The 23,849-nt window shown below is 30.7% G+C and overlaps 1 protein-coding gene across 3 annotated transcripts in view; it reads right to left on the bottom strand.

The window, feature by feature from the left end:
* The window catches only part of Fstl5 (follistatin like 5), a 721,807-nt gene that overhangs the window by 98,975 nt on the left and 598,983 nt on the right, over positions 1–23,849 (bottom strand). For 2 of the 3 annotated variants that reach the window (XM_071614852.1, XM_027926695.3), the window contains exons 10-11: positions 12,825–12,851; positions 4,377–4,495 (exon numbers count right to left, since the gene is read on the bottom strand). In XM_071614852.1, coding sequence (XP_071470953.1) covers positions 4,377–4,495; positions 12,825–12,851 — 146 coding nt within the window. The remainder of the gene's footprint in view (positions 1–4,376; positions 4,496–12,824; positions 12,852–23,849) is intronic. The other variant, XM_071614853.1, reaches the window with a different exon arrangement.

Raw genomic sequence — 23,849 nt, 5'->3', positions numbered from 1 at the left:
TTTTAGAGATTCATATCAGACTTCTTGTAATAAGGATAGTGAATTCAGTTGATACTCTTTGTATCATTCTAATTAGCATTAAAACTAGGAATAGGCCAGGCATGGTAGCACACTCCTGTAATCCCAGTGGCTTGGGAGGCTGAGGCAGGAGGACTGTGAGTTCAAAGTCAGCCTCAGCAATTTAGCTAGGCCTCAAGCAACTCAGTGAGACTCTGCTCTAAATAAAATATTAAAAGAGTTGGGTATGTGTGGCTTACTGGTTTAGCACACCTGAGTTCAATCCTCAGTACCAAAAACAAACAAAAAAATAAACTGGGAATAGAACCTTTAAGTTCTATAATATAGAACCTATGTACAATAAGACAGGGGTGGTTTTCTTTAAAGCTCTTCTAGGACATTAAGAATACATAACACCATGGTGTTTGTGAAGAAGAGCATTTAGATCTATAATAATCCAGATCTATAAGCATAGAAGGTGACTGTATTTAAAGACCATTAAACAATAAGAGAGTGACAGATAAGGATGACACCATAGTTGAAAACCAAAAGAGTGAAAAAGTAGGCAATATTGGAAAAGATTGTCATTGTTGACCTTGTAATTTTAAACATCTTTTTCCAAACTCATTTCAGTTTGATTTCTGAATCCATAAGTCTGACATAGAATTCTATTTTCTTGAAGTTCATATTCTAGGCGACAAGATGAAATCCTGTATAAGGCTAAGATTAAATATAGCAAGAATCCTATCTAGTAAAACCACAGAACAAAAAAGGGGGAAAAAGTGAAAGAATATCTGAAAGCTTGTTTATGAATCCTCACCAACTCACTCTCAAAAGCTGAAACCTAATGTTATCTGACATTGCACCAAAATTGAATTTTAATTTAGAGCAAACCATTAGCATCTTCTGAGAGGTTTGCTGGAAGATTCTATATTCTAAATATATCAGCTTTTATCTAAAATTTACTTATCAACAAGTTATAATGGGAATAGTGCTACAATTCCCTTAATGTTGAAGCAAATATCAAAAATACTATATCCATGTTTAATTCTTTTTTGTGGGGAAAATGATTCCAAAAAAACCTCATTTTCCCTACTTGTACTCAAGAGATTTATTTTCTACAATCAGATAAACTAGCTTTATTCCTATACTAGAATTTGTCTTCTACAGTATATCCACACAGGACCATTTGACCATGTGATTCTGAATTAATAAACCCATGAGGTTAATTTATCCTGAAACAATTCAATGATGAAGTATTCTATGAAACATTTACCACGAACACAGAAGACAATGGTTTTGTGAGAATTGTAAAGTAAGATAAAATATTATCATGGGTAAGAAATTAGATGTATGCATCTACATCTTTAAACTTAGAGAATGCTTAAGAAAATGAGTAGGAAAGACCATAAGCAAGAGAATACTTATTAAAGTCATTTTAACCAATGTTTCTTGACCATTTGTCATGTCTAAGGCATTGTACTGAACTTGTCAGGAACACAAACATGAATTAAACCTAGTCCTTGAATGCAAGAGAGGAAAGGTAAAGGCGGGTTATGTATATCCACTTGCCTAGGTCATAATACCCAGTTGTTTGGTAATATACTTCTAGCTCTTATTGTGAAGGTGCTTGTGCAGGTGGTTAATATTTAACACCAGTTAATTTCAAGTGAAACAGGTTATCCTCCATAGTGAACATGGGTCTCCAAAGAGCAAAAATGGGGAATCTCCCTCAAGGCTTCAACATAGAATTTCTGCTTGAGTTTTTAGACTGATCTACAAACTTTAACCTGAAGGCTACATTCATTCATGTTTTATCATCCTACTCTGACCTGTGCAGCTTGGACTCTATATTTCCAGGAGCTGTGACTTGGCTGATGTAGTAACTTAGTTTGTAGTAATGAGAAATTTGTCACTGCTTTGTCACTATTAATTTGTACATTAAATAAGAGTAATCTGATGGGAAGAAATAAGCTAAATTTGCCATCATTTTAATCTCTTCTTCAGTTTTTTTTTTTTTTTTTTTTTTTTTTTGGTGGGGGGCGGGTTGTTATCTGGGATTGAACCCAAAGGAACTTAACCATGGAGCCACAGCCATAGCACACTCCACCTTTTTTTTTTTTTTGAAACAGAACCTCCCTAAGTAGTTGAGGCTGTCTTTGAAATTGGGATCCTCCTGCCTCAGCCTCCTGAGCTGCTGGGATTACAGGCATGTGCCACCATGCCCAGCTTCTCTTTAATTTTTAATTTTATAGAAAAGCGTATAAAACTTTTTGTATATAGGTCTTAATATGTACATTATATATATTTGTTTTTCCTGCTTACATATTTTGCTTTGATTTAAATAATTAATTGATACCACATTTAGAATTGTCTGTATACATTGAAATGAATAAATATGGATAATTTTTCTGTTTTACTGTTTCAGAATGATATCTCATTAAGTCTTCAAGGGAACAGAAATTCAAGTAAATAAAGTTCACATTCCTTTGCATCAGACATGTGACAAAACTAACACATCAAATTTTAGCTTGTTTTTCAAGTTTAGATTCCTAATGTTTAAATTATCTTATCCAGAGTCATCAAAAATGTTATGGAAAAAAAAACATTTTTTAAGAATTGCATTACATAATGTTATGGTTTAGATATGAGGTGTCACCCCAAAGCTAATTTCTGAGATAAATAAAAACCTTCAGAAGGGATATAATTACATTATGAAAGGCATAACTTAATTGATGGATTAATCCACTCATGAGTTAACTGGCCAGTAAATATAGTCATATAGGGTTTGGCTGGAGGAAGTAGAGGGGGTTGCCTTTGGGGATTATATTCTGTTTTGGGGTTTAGCCATGGTGTTCTGTCTCACCTTGAACCCCTAGTGATAGAGTCAGCCATCTATGAACTGAGACCTCTGAAATAGTGAGCTAAAATAGACTTTTCCTCTGCTAAGTTGTTCTTGTTAATATTTTGGTCACAGCAATGCAAAAGCTGCCAAAATACATGATATGGAGTCATAATACACTGGAATAGCACACACGTAGGAAGGAAAAATATTCTCTCCAAATTTGCAAATCATATTCATGAGGTCACAGTTGCATGATAAGGAGTAACACATTATCTTATTAGTATTCACAAATGAAATTTAAATGCCATGAGAAATCTGTCAGTGAGCTATGAAACTATTGATTCTAATCAGAATCAGAGAGGAACACTGCTATAAAAAAATCAGTCTGATTTTAAATAATCATTTTGATATGATTCTTCCTGTATCTGCATGTTCACCTAGAACTCTCATCCAGGCATTTTTTTTAAGAAGTATGAATTTAACATTAAATAAATTATTTACTTTTTGAGAAGCAAAAATATATATCTTTATTCATGTGTTTATTATTCATATATATGCACATAAACATAACTTATTAAAATGAATTTAGAATTATAAGGAATATAAAAGAAAGTTACATCAGTATTTTAAAATGCTTCTGTACTTGAGAAGATATAATAACAAAAAACGGGTAGATCTATTTATTCATTTAATCTATGAACAAACATATTTTTTTTACTCATATACCATGGCCATGTGAATTTTAAATATGACTCTCAGGAGAGGATTCCTTGATAAGGTTCCTTATACCTAATCTTATTTTGGGTGTTTATAGTACTTGTGTAGGAACACATACATAGCATGAACAATTTTAGTATTCCATATTGTAGTGTACACAAAAATTTATCTGGAGATATATATATATATATATATATATATATATACCCACAACAATGAAAAAAAATTAAGTACTTATAAAAATAACAGAATGTCCTTAATATAAATAATCAATACATATATTTCCAGAGCTTTTATTTTTTTCATTTTCTGAATTTGATACCCAAATTTGTATATTAAAATTTCTATGGTTAAAAAAAATGAATCAATATAGGATTTGATATCCTCTAACTTAATCTAAATTTTCCCATTCATTGAGACCCCATGAATATAATGAATAAAATCAACATTCATAAAGCATATAATATAATCTGACTTCCCACAAATTATTCACATGCCACTTTCCTTCATTTTATTAAAATAATAATCATCTTAAAAACAGAAGTTAAGGGAAGTTATTTCATGTTGTTTATTCTTGAAATTTTGCTTTTATCACCTTCATTGTAATTATAAACAAGTATTTATGAGTATACAATATGTTGTTTTATTTTTCTTTTCAGATACAAAGATTCACAGAGCAACAGTCAATATCACAGATTTAATATTTTCCTTCTAACACAAGTTTCACATATGTATAAGTTTCACTGTATTTTCAAAACATAATTCTACTTGAAAAAATTGCTACATAAAACTGCAAAGGAATGTTTTAGATACTTGCCTGAAATCCAAGGAGCTTTTCACTAGGCTTAATGTGCCTTTGAAATTCACATTCTATGGGTTGTATCACTTTGATTCCATCTTCATAAAAAACATAGAACATGTTCCCAATTCCCAGACCTTAAGAACAAAAACACATTCAAAAGTTCAAAATAAAATTATCAGAAACCTTTACAACAAAAATTCAGTGTCCCTCATATTTCTAACAGGAGATCAATTCGTCAAGTTGTGTAACATTAATAAAGCAAACCACATAGGACTTTCACTGTATGCTAGAACCACTTTGTGATATTATGCAGACATTCTGCTTTATTCTTCCTGTTCTGCAATTCAGTGATTTTTTAAATATAATTCAATAAATGATTCATGCATTTTAAAAGAACTATAAATGGAATTATAAACTCTTTGACACATACATTCTGTTGGATACCGACCTCGCTTAATGTAGGTGTTGATTAGGGGGTAAAAATAATCACTGAAGAATCAGTGTTATTCTCTTATTTTTATTAGAGTTCACTGGGGTAAATTAAACCTCATTCTTTGTGTGAGTTTAATTCACATAAAGATTTTTAGGGACAAAATACCAAGTGTATTTGATTTCAGAGAATATATATTTTCCAATCTATTTTTGTCAAAATAATCCTATATAGGTATTCACATATTAGTTTTATACTGGCAATTTTGAGGTTCTATTTCTGTAATTAGAATGAATTAATATTAAGCCCTAGAAGAATCACAGTGTAAGGATTTAAATCATATTTTTAATTTTTTCCCCACTATATAACTGGTTGTGTGGCATCACAGAATTTATCCACACCTAGTGGGGGAAGGGGGCTACAAGGTTGACACCTGCAGTGTAGTTGGGATTAACCAAGGACTGAGCCTAGAGAGCTTCCGCATATTCATGCACACCTGTTCTATTGTTTTCTCTGCTTTGGCTCTGTTTCGATGTGCTCAGCTCTGAGCCCATGTAGTCTTCCTTTTCTGATCCTAGACTGCATAGCTTCTTTCTCCAGTTGTACTGATTAGTTCAATCAAATTTATTCAGCCTAATTATATCTTACATAATTTCATGATAGTACATGCTCTTTGAAAGATTGATGATAATACTGAAATTATAACTTGGAAAGACAAGCAATTGTTGCTTAAAATGCTTAAATGTTAAAGAGATCTATAGGGAGAAAGATAATTTATTTAAATACAAATAAATTCCCTCTGCATATTTTTTTTTTCAGCTGAGACCACCTATAAGACTACCACTAAGTTTACCTCAGGCATAAATCCATGGAGGATCACAATAAAAGCTTATTGATTTGTGCACATATTTGTTTATTGAACTTAAGTCATATTTAATCTTCTAAATAGGCTCATAGTAAATAAAAAAGTCACAGATTTCTTCCATCTAGCCATGTGTATCTATTCTTACGATTCAGAGAAAAATTTACTCAAACTTAATTATAGCATATTCAGATTCATAAAGTGTGTATACATTTTTGTATAGAATATGATATTATTTTGATCTAGTAATATATATGCATTTTAAATAGCTTCAGATTGTTTGACACATTTTATTGTTTTATAAATAATTCACAGTACTTGTATTTCAATAATGCAGTCTTTATCAGTTAGTTATGCTTTATGTTTCCAGAGAGCACTGCATTAAGATAGAATATTCCTGAACAGTAGCAGAAGTGGCAAGAACTAAATTCAAGTCATACTATTTATAAAATAAAACTTAGTACTTATCAGCTGTAATTTGTAAGTATAGTTGTGCATAAAGAAATGTAAATTCCATTCCTAAAGGATAAAACATAACAAATACTATCAGTGTTTATGTCAAAAATTTTGATTTGTATCAGCAAAACCTGCATTTAAACATTAACATTAGATTGATATGTCCTATATATCAATAACTATCAATTTAACATTACTGGGCCCTGAATTTTCTGGTTGAAACTTATGAAGATAAGAAAGTTGTTACATGGTGTCTGATTTTCAACTGTGCCAGTTACCTACTATGGTTGATATTTATCACAAAGCTCTTCCTAGTTTTGAATGAACATAACTGCCTTCTAATAGATCTTATAAAATTCTTCCCTACAATCATGAATTTGAGTATGTTTGAAATTAAGAATTATGGAGTCCAGATTGCTTGCAAAGTTTCTGGATATATTTCCCTCCAGCCCTCTGGATACTTTTAGCATACTATTTACTTTTATTACAATTTGTGCACAACAGAATCATTGGGATTCCACTGTAATTCATTGCACCAATGAAATTTCTGAGTTATATTTTCCTTTAAAAACCACTTAATCCACTCAAATCATTCTTTTATATCTCAAAGTCCACTCCTTGCTTTTAAATGTATGAAATCCATATAAGCATTTTTATAAATTATAAAATAGAGATTACAAATAGAAGATGAAATATAAATACATTATGCAAGGCTGAGTTCTTGTTTTTTTATTTGATTGTTTTAGTGGAAATATAACTCCTTAGTGTTTATTAAAAATAATGACAGCAAATACTATATATTGGTTATAATAATACAATAAATACTAATGTATTAATCATACCACTTGTGACATGATGTTTTATCTATGCTTTTAGAGCTTTCTGTGAATTTCTCTCCTCCTCACACAAGAGAGGCACTATTAGGCCATTTGTTTTTCCTAAAGCTTACTTTGTTCCTCAAAAGTATTATTTAGATTTTTAGCAGCAGAGTTTATTATCTGAACATAGGAATAAGATGTGCTTCTTTTTAAATTTGCTGCTACAACATTATCGTTTTGTAAATTTGTTAAAAATATACTCAGGAGAGAGTAATGTAAAATACCTGATAGAGATGTTAGAAGTTAAAGGGTCATGTGAATTTTCATTTGTGCATTCATTAGTTTCATGTGTAAACAGTACAATAATGTATTTGTGTATATTCATATTTACTACTTGGTTTCCATATCTTTTATGAAGGGAAAGGATAAGAGAATGTGGCAAAGAAGATAAATTTCCTTCTTCTCATTCAGACAGATCAGAGGCAAATCACAGAATAAGTACTTAACTTTTTTTTTTTTTTTAACATGGGAGTGTTAATTAGTCTGTATGATCATTTGCTTGGTAAATTTCAGTTTTCCATGCTAAATTTCCATTTTCTGTGATATCTTATTTTAAGCCCTGTTTTCCCAGTATCTATGATCTGTTAAAAAATTTTTTTTAAATATTTTTATTTGATTTGTTTATGTGGTGTTGAGGATCAAACTCAGTGCTCCCTGCATGCGAGATAAGCACTCAACCACTGAGCCACAATCCCAGCCCGATCTGTTAAAATTTATGTTGTTTTTCTGGTAAAACATTTTCTAGATTTGATTCCTTCAGGAGGTCTGTCAAGTCAAAACTATATTCATAATAATACCAAAAATCATTTGCATTTTTTCTCTAATTCTCTAACAAATGCAGAAAGAAACACAGAATCTAGCATCTTCCATTAAAATTTTTTGAAAATTTGGAAAATGTAAAACAATGTGAATTTGCTATTTTTTTGAAAATGTGTATTTTAAAATATAAAGTATGATCTATGGTGACATGTAATTGTTTTATTATGGTTTTATTTTATACTTTTTTTTTTTTTTTTTTTTTTTTTTTGGTGCTGAGGATCAATCCCTGGCCCTTGGCACATGCTAAGCATATGTTTGGTCATAGAGTTACACCTCTCAGATACTATGCATGTTCTTAAAATTTTACCAATTTTTAAAAATTCTTGCGTTAATTTCTAATATCTGAATACTGATAGAGATAGCCCAACAAACAAAACATCTTCAGTTCTCAATAATATTTAAAGTTTTTAAGGAGTCCTGGATCTCAAGTATATGATGTCAATTTAAACTAAAACTCTCTCTTCTTTAATTAGTTTTGTTGCAGTAAATTAAAAACATTAACAAATTTAGTGAAATCTTCTGTCATTCTAGTTCCACAAGATTGGGAATACATGACGGCTGTTTTTTGTTTTTCACCCTAGCGAAGACAGACACATATACTTTGTCTTTTCCAGGTCGATTGTTAATGTAATGGAATATAGAGACTCTAGAAAGTAATCCATAATTTATTTGTTGCTCGTGAGCTTTCTTTTTGCTTTTATTTTTCTATACAGAGAAGAGACATAAGCAAGAATTATTTGAAGTCTTATAAGAAAGAAATATTTCCCAGAGGATTTTCTAATCAATATTGCACCTTTAAATGCATGAATTGGACTGAGGGGAAAAAAAAAATGGATGTAATGTGTTAGGTGCAGGACAGGCTGAGTAAGCTGTCTGCAGGTCATGCCAAACAAAGTTAGCTGCAGGATGACCTGGATTCTCTAACCCTCCGTCTGGTTCTTTATCACCTGTTTGCTTCAAGCCCAAACGTCCAAGCCCCCGCTCAAGGCTAAACACTCAACTCGCCACTCCAGGCCTAACACTTAACCCCCTTGTGTGCCAACAAGGCAGCTTGCAGACCCAGAGACCCCATTAGATTTGGGCTATAAAAACTCCCTCCTGCTGGGCCTCTCTCTCTTGCTTTCTCTGTCTCTCTCTTGCACGTGCTTTCTCACTCTCTCTTTTCTTTCTCTCTTTTCTCCTCTGTTGCACTGCTGCAATAAAGATCTCTTGGTTGCTCTGAGTGTTGTGGTCACTTTTCTTTCATAATGCACATTCCTATCTCAATCCTTTGGAAATGGGAATCTGTTCAAAAACAATGGTATACTGTGGTAAGATAATTGTACCTTTTATTATACATAGCATACAGACCATATAATGATAATGATTATACAATGATAAAATTTGGTTTCTTTCTGACTGGTAGATGCATATATTATTTACCCATAGAAGAGAGTTTATGGTGACATTTTTCTTCCTCTGAATTAAATTATCATTGCTTTAGCAATTATATAACTGTCAATAGCAAGTGACAATTCTATGATGTTGTGATTTGGGAATCAAAGGTATTTTACTAGTTTTCATATTGCACAAAATCTTTCCTTGATGCTATTATCATTTGACTTTCCTGTCACCCTTAACATATATGCTTTATTGCAATAGAAAAGAAGGGGCTGGGGTTGTGGCTCAGTGGTCCTAGCACATATGAGACACTGGATTCGATCTTCAGCACCACTTAAAAGTAAATAAATAAAATAAAGCTTAAGAAAAAGGAATGCTTTACCTTTTTTTTTTAAAAAAAAGAAATACTGAAGAAATTCCATTTTTAAACTTAAGGAGTAACAAGAACAGATGGACAACATTGCATTATCACCTTAAATAACTCAGCAGAGATAGATTTTTAGTGCATAAATGTTCCTATTGTTTGTACCTTATCTTTGAAGCTATAACATCTTCATATACACAATAAAATTATATCAATGAACTTCAAAAAGGTCTTTATGGTATGTTCAACTGAAATAAAACTTGCTTATGGATGGAGCCCTGTGTTTGATCCCCAATAAACACATATACTCATGACTTGCTTACTCTTTCATCCTTACTACAAAGTTTCTTGGAAAGAATTGTGCCATCCTTTTTTACAGGCACTAGTAATCCAGGAAGTGGGCTTTCTGAGTATTAGGTAAATTGGATTAAACAATATTACCTAAAACCAATCTTTAAGTAAGTATATAAGATAAGACTTTCAGTGAATAAAATGTTTTAAATTCCTTTAATCCAGTGCTTATGCTATACAAAGCATTTATTATTCTTAGACTTAATAATACACATCCAAACTACTTGCTTATTAAATAAATATTAGGAAATATTTTGTTAAATTATATTTATTCTATTTGATTATAATAAATATATTATTGAATAAAATCAATAATTTGCATTTTAAAATCTACTGAAATGACTGGTAGTAAGAATGATTTGAGCTTTAATCCAGTAGATTTAACGTTTCTTGGGAGCCAATATTGTCTTATATATGCTTAAATTTCCAAAGTTTTTAGAGAACATTTAATGGATAGTTTAAAATATTTGTTCACAAATGAGTGAGATATTTCTTCTCTTAACATTGCCTTTCAACATTCTTATAAGCTATAATGATGAGTAGAAAAGAACTGAAACCAGAACACAGAGAAATAGAGGACATTATTCCAACTTGAAGTGGTAGATAATGCATTCTAAAATCGGGAAATTTTTTTTAGATTACTCTTAGTTAAGCTAGAATCTAAGGCTTATGTTAAAAAAAAATCTATCATATAATTATTAGCCTAAGATTATATAGCTTTAACACCAATGCATAAAATGAAATTATGCAAAGTATTGTCATTTTCACTATTATTGACCTTAAAGTGTCTGAAATTCTTCAGTTGATGTTCTCTGGGATACATGATTGCAGCATAATAAAGATGCAAACATAACCAAATCAAACAATTCTAGAATGATAATAAAATTGAATCTCAGAAAAATAGAATAATAACAAATAATATAATATATATAACTATTATGCAAAATACAAATATTAGTTATTATTCTAATTTTCAAAAATGGTGATAGAAATTTACTTTTTAATATACACTGTCAAGATTCAATGATTCTTCAAACTCATCTGTCTCTCTAGTTACCATTACATGTAATTGTGATTACATTTAATCATTAAAATTCTAACTGCAATGCCTTTCCAATAATTGTGGCAGAGTAAAGAATCATTTACATATGTCTATGAATCAAAATAAAAAATGTAGTTTTCTGGGATCTATTTTTTAAAATCTTGTTTAAGGAACAATATTATGACAATGATCACACATAAAATTTTTTAAAAAGTTAAATTTTCACAGAGTCATTTCTTATGTTTCTTGAAATTATCTGAAAAGTATCTAAATAGATATTTTTCCCAAGCATTTATTGTGTCAAAGGAAATCATTAAGAGTGAGAGTATGATCAATTGATGGAGACTAACTACTGAGAATTTATATCTCCCAAACATACTAGAAAAAATGTTTCAATAAATTGGTTTCATACAATAAATTTCAGTGTGTTTTTATTCAATCTGAAGGCCTTGTTTACTTTTGAGAGTGGCTTGAAGAATATTACTAAATTGTTATTATGCGCTAAGATTATTCTAAAGTAATAATGTTCATGACATTTGTGATGCAAATTCAAAATGTAATGACAATATTTGTTTCGCATACCTTAAGTTGATTCACCTATCACAGATTTGTAAGGAGAGTACCAATTGTATTTCAAGCATTGTGGTAGAGGATCTGGCTTAGGCGAAATTATTCATCCAGTTTTTCCCAACAATAAGCCATTAGAGCCATATCTGAGGGATTCAACCACAGACTCCTTAGATGTTATATCTTCTATTACAATGATGAAATGGAACGAATTTTTTAAATGCCCAGAGAAATATTTATTTGATCTCAAGAAGGAAGACAATTTATAGAAATATTTATTTGATCTCAAGAGGGAAAATAGTATATCAAAAGATATGTTGATACAGGTTTCAATAACGAATGAATTGTGAGCACTGAAATGTGAGATATCCAAGTGAAATAGAAGGATACCATGGAGTTACACTAGAACCTCTTTATTAAGTCATTTTTAAAGGAATTTCAACAAAAGACCTAAGGAGCAACAAATATTACACAGGGAAAATAGGTAGAATAGCTCATCATTGAGAACAGAAGTGGATGGCAACATTCCAGAATTATTTTAGTCTGATACTGGTTCTCACAGGAGCAGCAAATTTCATTTCTTTTAGAAGCTATAACTGGGGAAGAGGAAGTGTCTGTAGAGTGGATTGTGAAGACAGTTCATGCTGTTATTTAACAGGAGTGAAATTATGGCTCACAGACATTTATCTCCTAAAAATTTAATTGAAGTACATGGACAAACACATTCTTTCAGGATTTTTTACTAACTGGTTAAAAAAAAAAAAACACAATGGTCATTGTAAATGCTTGAGAACACCATTTATTAAGTGCTGACTATGTTTAAGGAACCAACAACTATTCTTATTTTTGAGATAAGAAGATTGTGACTTAAAAAGGCTGCCCACTTTTTCTATGTTCTGCAGTGGCAAAGACATTTGAATTGAGGTCCTGCAAGCTTGCAACCCATTTTCTTATATAATTTATTATATTCCCTTTCTAAGGCAATGAATTTTATAATTATTCTTATTCTCACTTAATCAAGGTTTATTATGCAAGTTATGTTAATTGCAATTGTTGTGGTTCTTTGACTGAAATTTATACTCTTAAAATCATTTCAATATATTATAGTGTAATTTTCTGGCTACATACCAATATTATTCAAGGAGATACAAAGTGAAAAAAATATAACGATAGCAATTTTACACAAGATATGGAAATGTAATTAAATCAAAGCAAAAATAATATGCTAATTATCAAAATGAATGATAATCACCAAACATAATGAAAATCAAGCAAAATAGTTACAACCATATCATAAATAGTGGAATTTAATACCTTCTTCTCTCCATAATATGTTAGCTACTGCAGCATGTTAAAAAGAAAGAGAAAGAAAAATGAATAAAGATATTTTTGGTCACATGTTATATAAATAAACATTAAAAAGGACAAAGTTTCTAGGATAGAACATATAGGTAATAATAGTGACAGTAAATTTTACAAATTACTTTAAACTAACAAAACAACAATAACAAAAACTCCTAGTCCACTATTAATGTTCTCTGTGCATTCCTTTAAATAATCATTTTTTCTTTAGAATAAAGATTTTGCTAATATACAAAGACAGTTTCATGCATTATTGAAAAGAACATAATATTTTATTGAAATGCATTTTGGAACAAGCTTTGATCATTAAAACTATTTAGTTGACAATTCAGTTGCTGATAGAAAAGTTTGTAATTTTTAAAATGCTAAATAATCATCATATGGAATATTCCTACCTAAATATTCCTGAAGAATAATAATTCTTGTAAATACAGAATTTGGAACACAGAATGTAGCTATAAGTATTCACAAATTTACACCACATCAAATGAAAATATGTCTAAAATATTTTTCTTATTCAATGAAGAGATAATGAGTTATCTCTAGACAAATAGGTTTATTAAATATTATAGCAGGATTATTCAGTAGAGAGTTAAACTATTCAAACAGAAATAAAAAATACTAATTGAAAATATTCTCAAGGAAATGTCATTTTTTAAAAAAATATCAAAATAAAACAAAACCTATACTTTCAAAGTAAAACAATATAAATGAAAAAAAGGGTCACAGTGGAAAAATTATCCACATCTAATTATTCCCTGAATATTCTGTCCATATTATTTATTTTTAACTAAACACATGATTGTATTCAGCAAAGCCAAGAAGGTTTCTAGTCTAGCACTCCTTAGTTGAGGCTTAAGGTCTAAGTCATGAAGTTTTCAGCACCTGCTGTATTTCCCTTAAAAAATAAATCATTAAATGTGAACATTTTTTGTGCTTTTTTTTCAGTGTTTCCAATTCCTTCATAATATTAATTAAAACATGCATAAATGATGTGCATATTCCTTCAGCATTCTTTGCAGTGTTGTTATTGTTGCATACCATGTGATTGAAAAAAATATGAAAACACTTCAAGCTTTCAGTTTTAAGATGAACAAGTTCTGGTGATCACATGGGTGGTGATGGATATATTGATTTCATTTGATCATGGTATTACACGTATATACATGTATCAATCATGTTGTATACTTTGAACATAGGCTAGCTCCGATTGCCAATTAAATATATTGAAATAATAAAATAAAAGACAGATCTTATTTTGAAGGAGAGACTATAGACCTGGGAGGGAACAGAATCATGGAAATAATTACAGATATATATTCTAGTAAATATAAATAGAACAGTCATCCCCAAGGCACAGAAGTTGGGTAGTGCAAGAATTGTTGCACCTTGGCCAGGATGCTCAAGCCAGGAAATGTTATCCAAGCTTTCAGGAGGTTGTGGGGCATAAAGACATACAGATGGTATCTACACACAAGAAATATTATGTGCAAGGCATACCATGAGAGACATCATGACATATTCAGAGAATATCAAGTAATCTTGTATATTAGAGAGTAAAATCGATAGAAGATGAGGCTACAGAATTTGAGCACAATGAAAAGTAATTAAAATTTATTCTATAGTCTCAACAAAAATTGAACGAATATCCGTCTTGTGTTTTCACTTATAGATAAAGGTAAGTAGACAGGTTTCCTGATATTTCTACCCATTTACTTAGTAAGCATTGATTATCTAGCATGTGTTAGGCATTAATAATCAGTGCTAACAATCCATAGGTTAGGATGGACCTCCCTTTCGGTGTTGACAGAGCTTATTTCCTAGTTGTGGAGATAAAAGGTATTCAAATCATGACAGAAAAACTGAAAATTTTCCATATTAATGTGTTATAGAAAAGCAGAATACAAAAGCATGAATCATTTTGTTGTATAGGTTAGACATAGATGAAACTGTGGGGAACTTCCTTAATGATAAACTTTAAGATTGAAAGATGAGTGAGGATGTAATAAATGAAGATTGTAAGGATTAGATTTACAGATACAGGAAAAGACATGCACAAAATCCTAGTAGTATGACAAAACACAGTCATTTTAAAATATTAAGGACAGCTGGGAGCTCGGTGCAGGCCTGTATTCCCAGTGGCTCAGGAGGCTGAGGCAAGAGGATTGTGAGTTCAACGCTGGACTCAGCAAAAGTGAGGTGTTAAGCAATTCAGTGAGACCCTGTCTCTAAATAAAATACAAAATAGGGCTTAGTGGTTGACTCTTCCTGAGTTCAATTCCTGGTACCCCCCCTTCCCGACAAAAAATAATAATTAAGAACATTAGGGCTCAGAGAGATTTTTAGTATAGACAATCATTTATAAGAAAATACCAAATATAGAGAGCTTGTGATACTAATATCAGAAAAGGTAAAATTCAAGGCACTGCACATTAAATTCAAAATTACATAATCTAAAAGCATGTTATTAAAATATATGGTAAAAACTCTAAGGACTAGATATAAAATTGACAAATCACAGCATGACTCCTTATCACATCACTGTTAGTATTTGAACAAAAAAGAGAATGAAAGACAAACATTTTATAATTATTAAGATAGAATTATCAGGTTTATAATAAATGTTTATGACACAAAAAGTGTATTCAATTTTTCCTGGAAATTTTTAAGTGTGGCCACAAAGTAAACTACAAAATCAAAGTACCTCTTTATTCTATAGGTATATTCCAATAATCAGTAATTGTTTAGCTAATTTCAGACAACAAGAAAGAAAATACACATGTTAAATTCATTAATAAGTTGAATATTTTAAATAATAAATACAACCACACTTTATATAAAACATAACAAAAAGGAGAACTCAAGATGCTGACCCAAAGGGTTTCAGATAAAGGATAATGCATAGACTTAGTTTGTTTATGAAGCAAAATAGATGGTGGGGGGTGGGGGTGGAGAATGAGAAGGAACAGAAGGAGGATTAGGAGAGAGGGAAGGAGAAAGAAAGAACTATAGTTATGATTATTTAAAAATAATTCAGAATTTTTTTACTAGTAAGTTTGTTAAATCAGGATACCATAAAAAACTTCAAGGAAATGGAAGTTCCCAAGCACAATATAAAGAAGAAAAGTGAATAAAATTAACCATAGTAAGGATTAAAATATTTTTAAAAATAATTTCCTTATGAAATTCTCTGAAAGTCTCAATTTTTGTCATAAATATTTATTGATTTTTAAAAATCTTATAACTCCAATTACATTTAATATTATTAGAATATAATTCAAGATAAAAACATTGATATTAATTTTTTAAAGTTCACAAAATAGATGCTAATACCTGATAATAGTAGAAGAGGAAAAGGAACTATAAGACAATGTTACAATGACCAAAATTGTAAATAAAATTAAGGCAGAATTTTTCAAGATATTAACAAGTTTCAGAAATGTTTCTGAAATAAAAGAAAATAATTTGGTAGAAACATAATTAAGAAATCAATTCAACCTGTCATATTAGAATGGAAAATGAGAATCATAAATATAATTTGAATAAACAAAAATGTCATCTGATAAAGTGTGTTGAATGTTACTAAGTACAATATAGACACTCTTAGTAAACTAATAAGTTGGGACTAGAAGCCTAATTAATTCAATAAAACAATAATAAATAACCAAAATTATAAATGGAGAATCAAAATAATAGATTTGAATAACTACTTAAATTAATTTTAATGAAGTCAACAAATAATTAAAGCAAGAAACAAATATATAATAAGTGTCAATTAGAGGATAACATAACCTAATTTTGACGATAAAATAAGTCACAGAAATTTAAAGTCCTGAAAAGTTAGTAAGATAGGTCAGACAGGTAGCAAGATACAAGATAAATATCCAGTTTTATGATCTTATTTTGTAATAAGAAGATGTATTTTATATTTTTTTACAATGGCTTAAAAAATAATACAAAGTATGATGTTCTTTGATGGTCTAGTAAAATTTAAAAAGTATAACAAACCAAGTAAAATATTTACTAAAAATATACTAGATAGATAAATTATTCATAAAGAAAAATATTATATAGATAAAATTTATTCAGATCTGATATAATTTAAAAATTGTATGTGTGTGGAACATGAGCCATAGATCAGGGGCAGAGTGCCTACCCACTATGCACAAGTTCTTGGAATTAGTTCCCAGCACCACACAAAAAATTCACACATATTGTTATTGTCTTTTTACAACATATTCTATTTTACTGCACAAAATTTAAAAACAAAGTTGAATTGCTTTGTCCTGGCATAATAATGAAGCCTTTTTCTTATATGTCTTCATTATTTTTCTGATTTTCATATAAAGTATATGTAACAAGGATATTTCTGATACAATATATACATATAATATTGCATTCTGTTCATTCATTTTAAGATGTCTAATCTAGTGTTCAAACAAAATTTTAATAACTGTTCCACAATATGGATTTCAGCTTTTAAAAATGCCTTATTTCTTAATTATCAATCCAAACCTAGTACCTAGATCAGAGACTACTACAAGTAATAGGGCACAATAAATAGTGTTGACTTCTAACTTATACATGTATGTGTTGTATGTATGAATTTATATGACTGTGTATTTACTATGATGTTCACTCTTATATTTAGGAATTTCCATTATTATACATTTCCCCAAGAGGTATGAGAAGATTTAAAGTTTTAAACATATGTTCCTAAATTAAATTCCAAAATTTCCCCAAAGCACTACACTAAGAGCCTGTGAAATCATTTATCTTGCCACATTTGAGGTGGACTATTATTGTGTAAGTGTGTGTGTGCATGAAAGTTTGCACAAGCGTAGTAAATAAGAATATAAATTATAATATTTTAAAATTAAATTGATTATAAGGAATATTAAATATGATTGCAAATATTTAAAAATCCACTCATGTCTTCACTCATTATTTCTATAATAGTATTGCTATTTATTTCAAAATTTTAACACTTGCTTAAATATAAAAAGAATGGCTCTTTCATCATATTAACATATACTTCATACAATATAAATAACTACTAATAATAAATTCAGTTTTGGTCATGCTATTCATTAGTTTAAAAACACATATATGTATACATCCTCAAAATCCTTAGTATATCCATATGGAATTTGATGAAATGCCTTTCACCATATACACTCACATATCAAACATCAAGTCTTTATGAATCTCTTACCAGAACTTTTCACCTAGTTTTTCCCCCAAGTCATAGTATTTTATTTATAGTTCGCCTGTCCAGAACCAAGAGTTTGAAATTACTTTCTCTTCACGTTTAGAAGCCTGAGAAACACCTAACTTACTCCTTAATATACAATAAGAATTATCTGTTCTAATCTCTTTTATTCATAATTGGACTATAAAAACTTCAAAGTTATAGACTTCATAATTCAATAATCATTTAGCACATAACTGGAATGTAAAAATTCTTTTTGAAAATAGCATACACCTTCTAATGAAAATATGGTTCAGTGGAACAGATGCCTGATTGCAGTTACTGATCTTTATTATTAATGCTTTTCAATAAAATTCTTTATTTTATATATTAGGACCTTATGATCATATTAAAAGTGATAGATCTACCATTAAATATGCTATCTATATGGAGATACATTTGGAGACTGTATGATATTATATATGTAATAGCAATAAAATAGTCAACCACATAACAGCATGCTACAGTACTGAACAGCTATTTTCCTTGGCTACTCATTTGTAAGGTGCCTGACTTTTCAATTACATGGGCTTTTTGCTTGTCCTTCTCCTTGCCTGAAAGCTTAAGCTTTTCACCACTGCGAGATATTTTTTGATAAAGTGCATTTATGTAAGCATAACATTTAAGCTAGATGTCTTATTGACTGCTTCCCTGTTGGATTTAAGAAAATGACTTAACTTCAGCAGACAAATGAAAGAGGGCAATGTTAAAAGAAAATGCAGATACAAATTTAATGTATCTGAAAAAATGTATGGTTAGTGTTATGGTAGTTGAAATTTTTTTTGACTGTACATATGGAGAATGAAATGAGACATTTAACCATGCTATTTTTAGGCTGGAAACTGTATTAGATATGTCAAGAGCATTGCCTGCCATATGCCTAATTCAAAGCCACTTCTAAATGAACCTGTCACTCTTTTAGCACTGATTGAAGATGACTCTCCCTGTGACTACACAGAGTCTAAATCTAGTGTCTAACAATAGCTACTTAGGCCAAAGTGCCTAGCATACATTTGGGGATATGATCAGAAATTGGTCAGTAAAGTATGGTCTTAATTCCCACAAAGATAATCAGATTCTTTTGGCAGGTAGTTGGAATCAATTATGCTGGAAAAGGTAGAGTAGAAAGAGCAGGAATTGTAAGAATGCACAGCAAAAAGGCACCATGAGGCACAATCAGGGTCATGATAACTTGTGATCATTCAGAGTAAGGCTCACAAAGACATGAAAGAGAACAGTCTATGCAAACCGTGAGAAAAGCAAGTGAGTCAGTGAAATAATTCAGGTTTCTGGGTTCTGAATGCGGATACATACCTTATTGTTTCACATTGTCAAAGTTCACATAAGTTTCAAAGTCACCATTGGTTTAAACATAGAATGAGTCTACTTCTGATAATCGAATGAGTCTAACTATATCCATGATAAGGTAAAAACCGTGGCTATGTCAGAAGATTAAAGCAACCACACAAAACAGACAACATCCATCTTTCCTTCCAATGGCAAGCAAGTGAGCACACCATGTACAGTGATTAAATCATGTCTAGCAAACTACCTCAAACTTGATGGCATAAAACAGTGGGAGTGGCTTGACTGAGAGGATTGTGGCTTCAGGTGGGGGTATTTCATTAGGCTACACTCATCTAAATTCTCGAGTTGGGGTGGAAGATCCACTTCTAAGGTGGTTCATTTATATGGTTGGCAATCATTTGGTGATGGCTGCTAGCGGGAGACCTTGGTCTTCAGAGTCCTCAGATCCTGGCATTGGGCTTCCCTCAAATGAGTGATTGACAAAACAAGGGAAAGGCCTTTATGACTTGGCTTTTGAAATCATTTCCCTTCATTTCCTTCCTGCTTTCCAAATGACAGATACTTTTTCTATTTCATTTTGGAAAACTGGGGAAAGGGGTGTATGTGACAGGAATGAGGATGGATCCCACAAGGTCCGAGGTAAGAGACAACGGCACCTGAGAAAACGTAATTTCAAGAAAACTTTTCTAGCTAACAACCTCTTAGCCAGATGCCAACACCTAAACTTCTCTTTACAAGGACATTCTACACTTGAAATTTTTAGGAAGTTGTTTGTCTTTTAAAAATCTTCATACAAATGATTGTTTAAGGGTTTCATATGATGAACAATAAACAGTGACATTAGTAAACTATCGGGCAGATAAATATGGCAGAATAAATAGCTGCAGATAAATAGGGCAAAAATGTCGCCTTCTACCTTGTTTGTGTAAGCTATAATTGAACATAGATGGCAAACTTAGTTCCTCTTTTGTTTTGACTTCCACAGGCATACTGAAGAATTAAAAAAGGAAATGATTATAAAATAACTTCACTCCTTGGGATATAAACAGTCTCTCAATAGATATTGGTGTGTGTTCTCTCTCTCTCTCTCTCTCTCTCTCTCTCTCTCTCTCTCTTTATCTAAACAGAACTCAACATGAGCAAATGCGTAAAATTTAATTAATAAAATGCATGACAAAGAGAACACTACATAAAATTATAACTTGACACATCATTAAGGCTATAAAAGAATTCTCCTTAATATGATTCAAGAGAACAGAATTATTATAAATATTTAGTTAATAATTAGCATATGTTGACTTTGGAAGAAATTTGGGAAGATATATTTTCAACCTTTCTTTAATTCTGTTACAACACACTATATAATTTTTTTATAAAAGGACATTATTTATACTTTTATTACTCCTCACTTATATCTTCTATTTAACATGTACGTAAATGTATATTTAATATATTCATCTTACATATGTAATTTTAACTTATAAACAATTATATGTAGTATAAATTAAATGACTATACTATCTTCGAAGGAAATGGAATACTTTAAAACATTTGTCCTTAAGATAAATAAGGATTGTTAGATATTTTGTATGAGAAATTACTATTTACAAATTATAATTTAAAAGCTCAAATTAACTATCCTGATATTTAGGCATTTTAGTAAACACACAGCTTATAATTCTGTCAAATTTTTGGGTTTTGTTTAAAGATAAAAAACAGATTAGAGTAACAGCATCATAAGGGTATCAGGCACATGAATAGGATAATCAATGAAATTCAGTTTCTGAAATATATAGCAGCTATAAAAATATGTATATATAATATATATATATATATATATATATATATATATACACATACATATGATTTATACCAGCCACGAAATTATATACATTTACATATGTATGTATGTGTATATATATGACATCATATTGCTTGAAAAGGTGTCCATGTAGAACATGACATAATTTTTCATAAAACAAGCTTGTTAAAGGTAACAAGAATAAAATTCACCCTAGAGAAATTTCTAAAGAAAATTTGTTACATAAACCATAACAGACAAATGAACTCACATGAAGACTTCATGAGCACTGCATGAGTTAAAAATGACAAAATATTTATAATGGTGCCTGGCATATACACTATGTACTGCATGCACATATAAATACATGTGCACACACATATAAATACATTGTACACACAATATATATTTGTGTATATACATGTGAATATATATTTTAAAACAAAAAGATTTTACTAAATATATAGAGAAACATCTTTGAAGAGCAAAATTTTATGCTGTGATTGAAATATGAAGCAACTTGCATTCTTATATCCTATTATTTGAAGATGAAAATTAATGTAATTTTAATATGCACATTGTTGATGAAGAGATCCTTAAGATGTTCCTCAGACATTATTTCTTAATTATAATAGATCAATGGCAATTCTACAGCAAACTCTAATTTGTGTTTCCTTATGATTGTTTCAAGTGCTCCCTTGAGTTGATTAAAGTAAAGCCCATATTCTTTTGATTTGCTTTTTAGACAAAATAAACACCACACTTGGCACTCCGTTATAAGCAAAATGTAAAACTTGACATCTCAGCCTGCTAAAAGCTTATCATATACTAAGAAGGCCATATGTAGTTGGATCAAAGGGATGACTAACTATAGAACTGAAGCTTTCTTCCCCAAGGAACCTTAGTTCATATAGAATTTTATGACATTTAATCCAGATATTTGTTAGGCAGTAAGAATTTTGATGTAAAAATATTAATTGGATAATTAAAAGTAGTAATCTCTTTCAAAAAGGATTTTAATTTCATCATGGCAGAACTAGTGGCATTTTGAAGGTCCCAGTTGGACGAGTTCATTTTAAGAATGTCTGTCCAATTTGTTCATGGAGTCATTTGTTTATTGTTGAAGCATTGTTTCACATCAGCCAATTCAACATTAGCTTGAATCTCTTTCTTAAACTTTTCTCCTTGGAATTTTTTTATTTCTTAATTTTAAAGTCATACTTACTCAAGAAATATTAGTTTTCTTGCTTTGCTTGCATTAGTGAAAAGGAAGGGACAGGTTCTGCTTAATGTGACATAACATGATCTAGATGGCTAATCCTAAATTTGCATTGTGAAATTGTTTCTAATATTTTTTCTCTAAATTTCTGGATGGGTATGTTTCTAGCTATTAGAATTTGCTTTCCTTTATAAAAGAGATCATATGAGTTACATGAAACTCATGGTTTTTAATATTATAAATTAAGAATGAGTTACATAACATTTTTAAAAGATGAACACAATATCTTTATTTATTTTTTATGTGATACTGAGGATTGAACCCAGTACTGCACAAGTGTGAGGCAAGCACTCTAATGCTGAGCTATAACCCAGACTCTACATAAGATATTTAAAGACAGAGGAATATATATGAAACTGGAAAAATGTTTCATCACCCCCAGGTTTTTTGATTTGTTTTTCCTGTCATAATTAACAATGCTTCTTACATTGCTACATTAAATTCTCTAGTCATTATGCTATAATATTATAAAACTCTCTTGGGAGCCTAAAGCCTTCTCTGTTGCAGTATTGTCATTAATGGTGATGAGTATCTGTAAATAAGTTTGAGAACCACTATTTTTTCTCATGAGGTTAAGTCAGATTTTAGAGCATGGCGGAATGACATTGTATTAGTCTGATTTTTGCTGCTCGAACAGAAAACAGCACACTAGGCAATAAAGATTTCTCACATTTGGGCAATTAAGGAGTCCAAGGTACCAGAATCTGGTGCAGTCCCTCTTGTTATATCATAACAGGGAGAAGGGTATCACATGGTCAGGGGGCAAGAGAAGTCCAATGAAGCCTAACTCACCTTTATAACAACTCCCTCCCAGGATAACTAACCCACTTCCTTGTTAGCATCTTAATTCATTGCCAACTTTAAAAGGCTCCAGTTCTCAATACCATTATTCTGTGTTCTGGAAAACCTGGTCCCAATACAGAATAACTGGTTACAAGGTATTGTGAGACCAAAATAATAATTTTAAAAAAAGGCAGATAGAACCAAGATTGCATGGAGCACAATTTATTGGGGGAACTTACTGACAGCAGTGTGCTCCTGAGTGGAAGCAAGATGGAGTAGATGCATGCTATTGGGGGCTGAATTATATTTCTGAGGACAAAAAATGACTTCATCCAAGACAGATTTTACTTGGTTTATCTCAAGCAAATGTCAAATAAGCACATTCCTGGCACTAGCATTCTGTCATAAAAGTCCACACACCATTCTAATGGGTTTGTCCATTTAAAATATGCTAAGAAACTATGCAGGAAAACCCGAGCAGGGTTACTGAGAGTTAATTATGGCAGTTTCAACTCAAGATGACTGCAGTCAAGTCAAGTTGAATCCACAAATATT

This window comes from Marmota flaviventris, chromosome 7 (assembly GCF_047511675.1).
Source record: "Marmota flaviventris isolate mMarFla1 chromosome 7, mMarFla1.hap1, whole genome shotgun sequence".
Classification (NCBI taxonomy): domain Eukaryota; kingdom Metazoa; phylum Chordata; class Mammalia; order Rodentia; family Sciuridae; genus Marmota; species Marmota flaviventris.
Note: the sequence above shows the minus strand (reverse complement) of the source record. Positions and strands in the feature narration are given on the sequence as shown.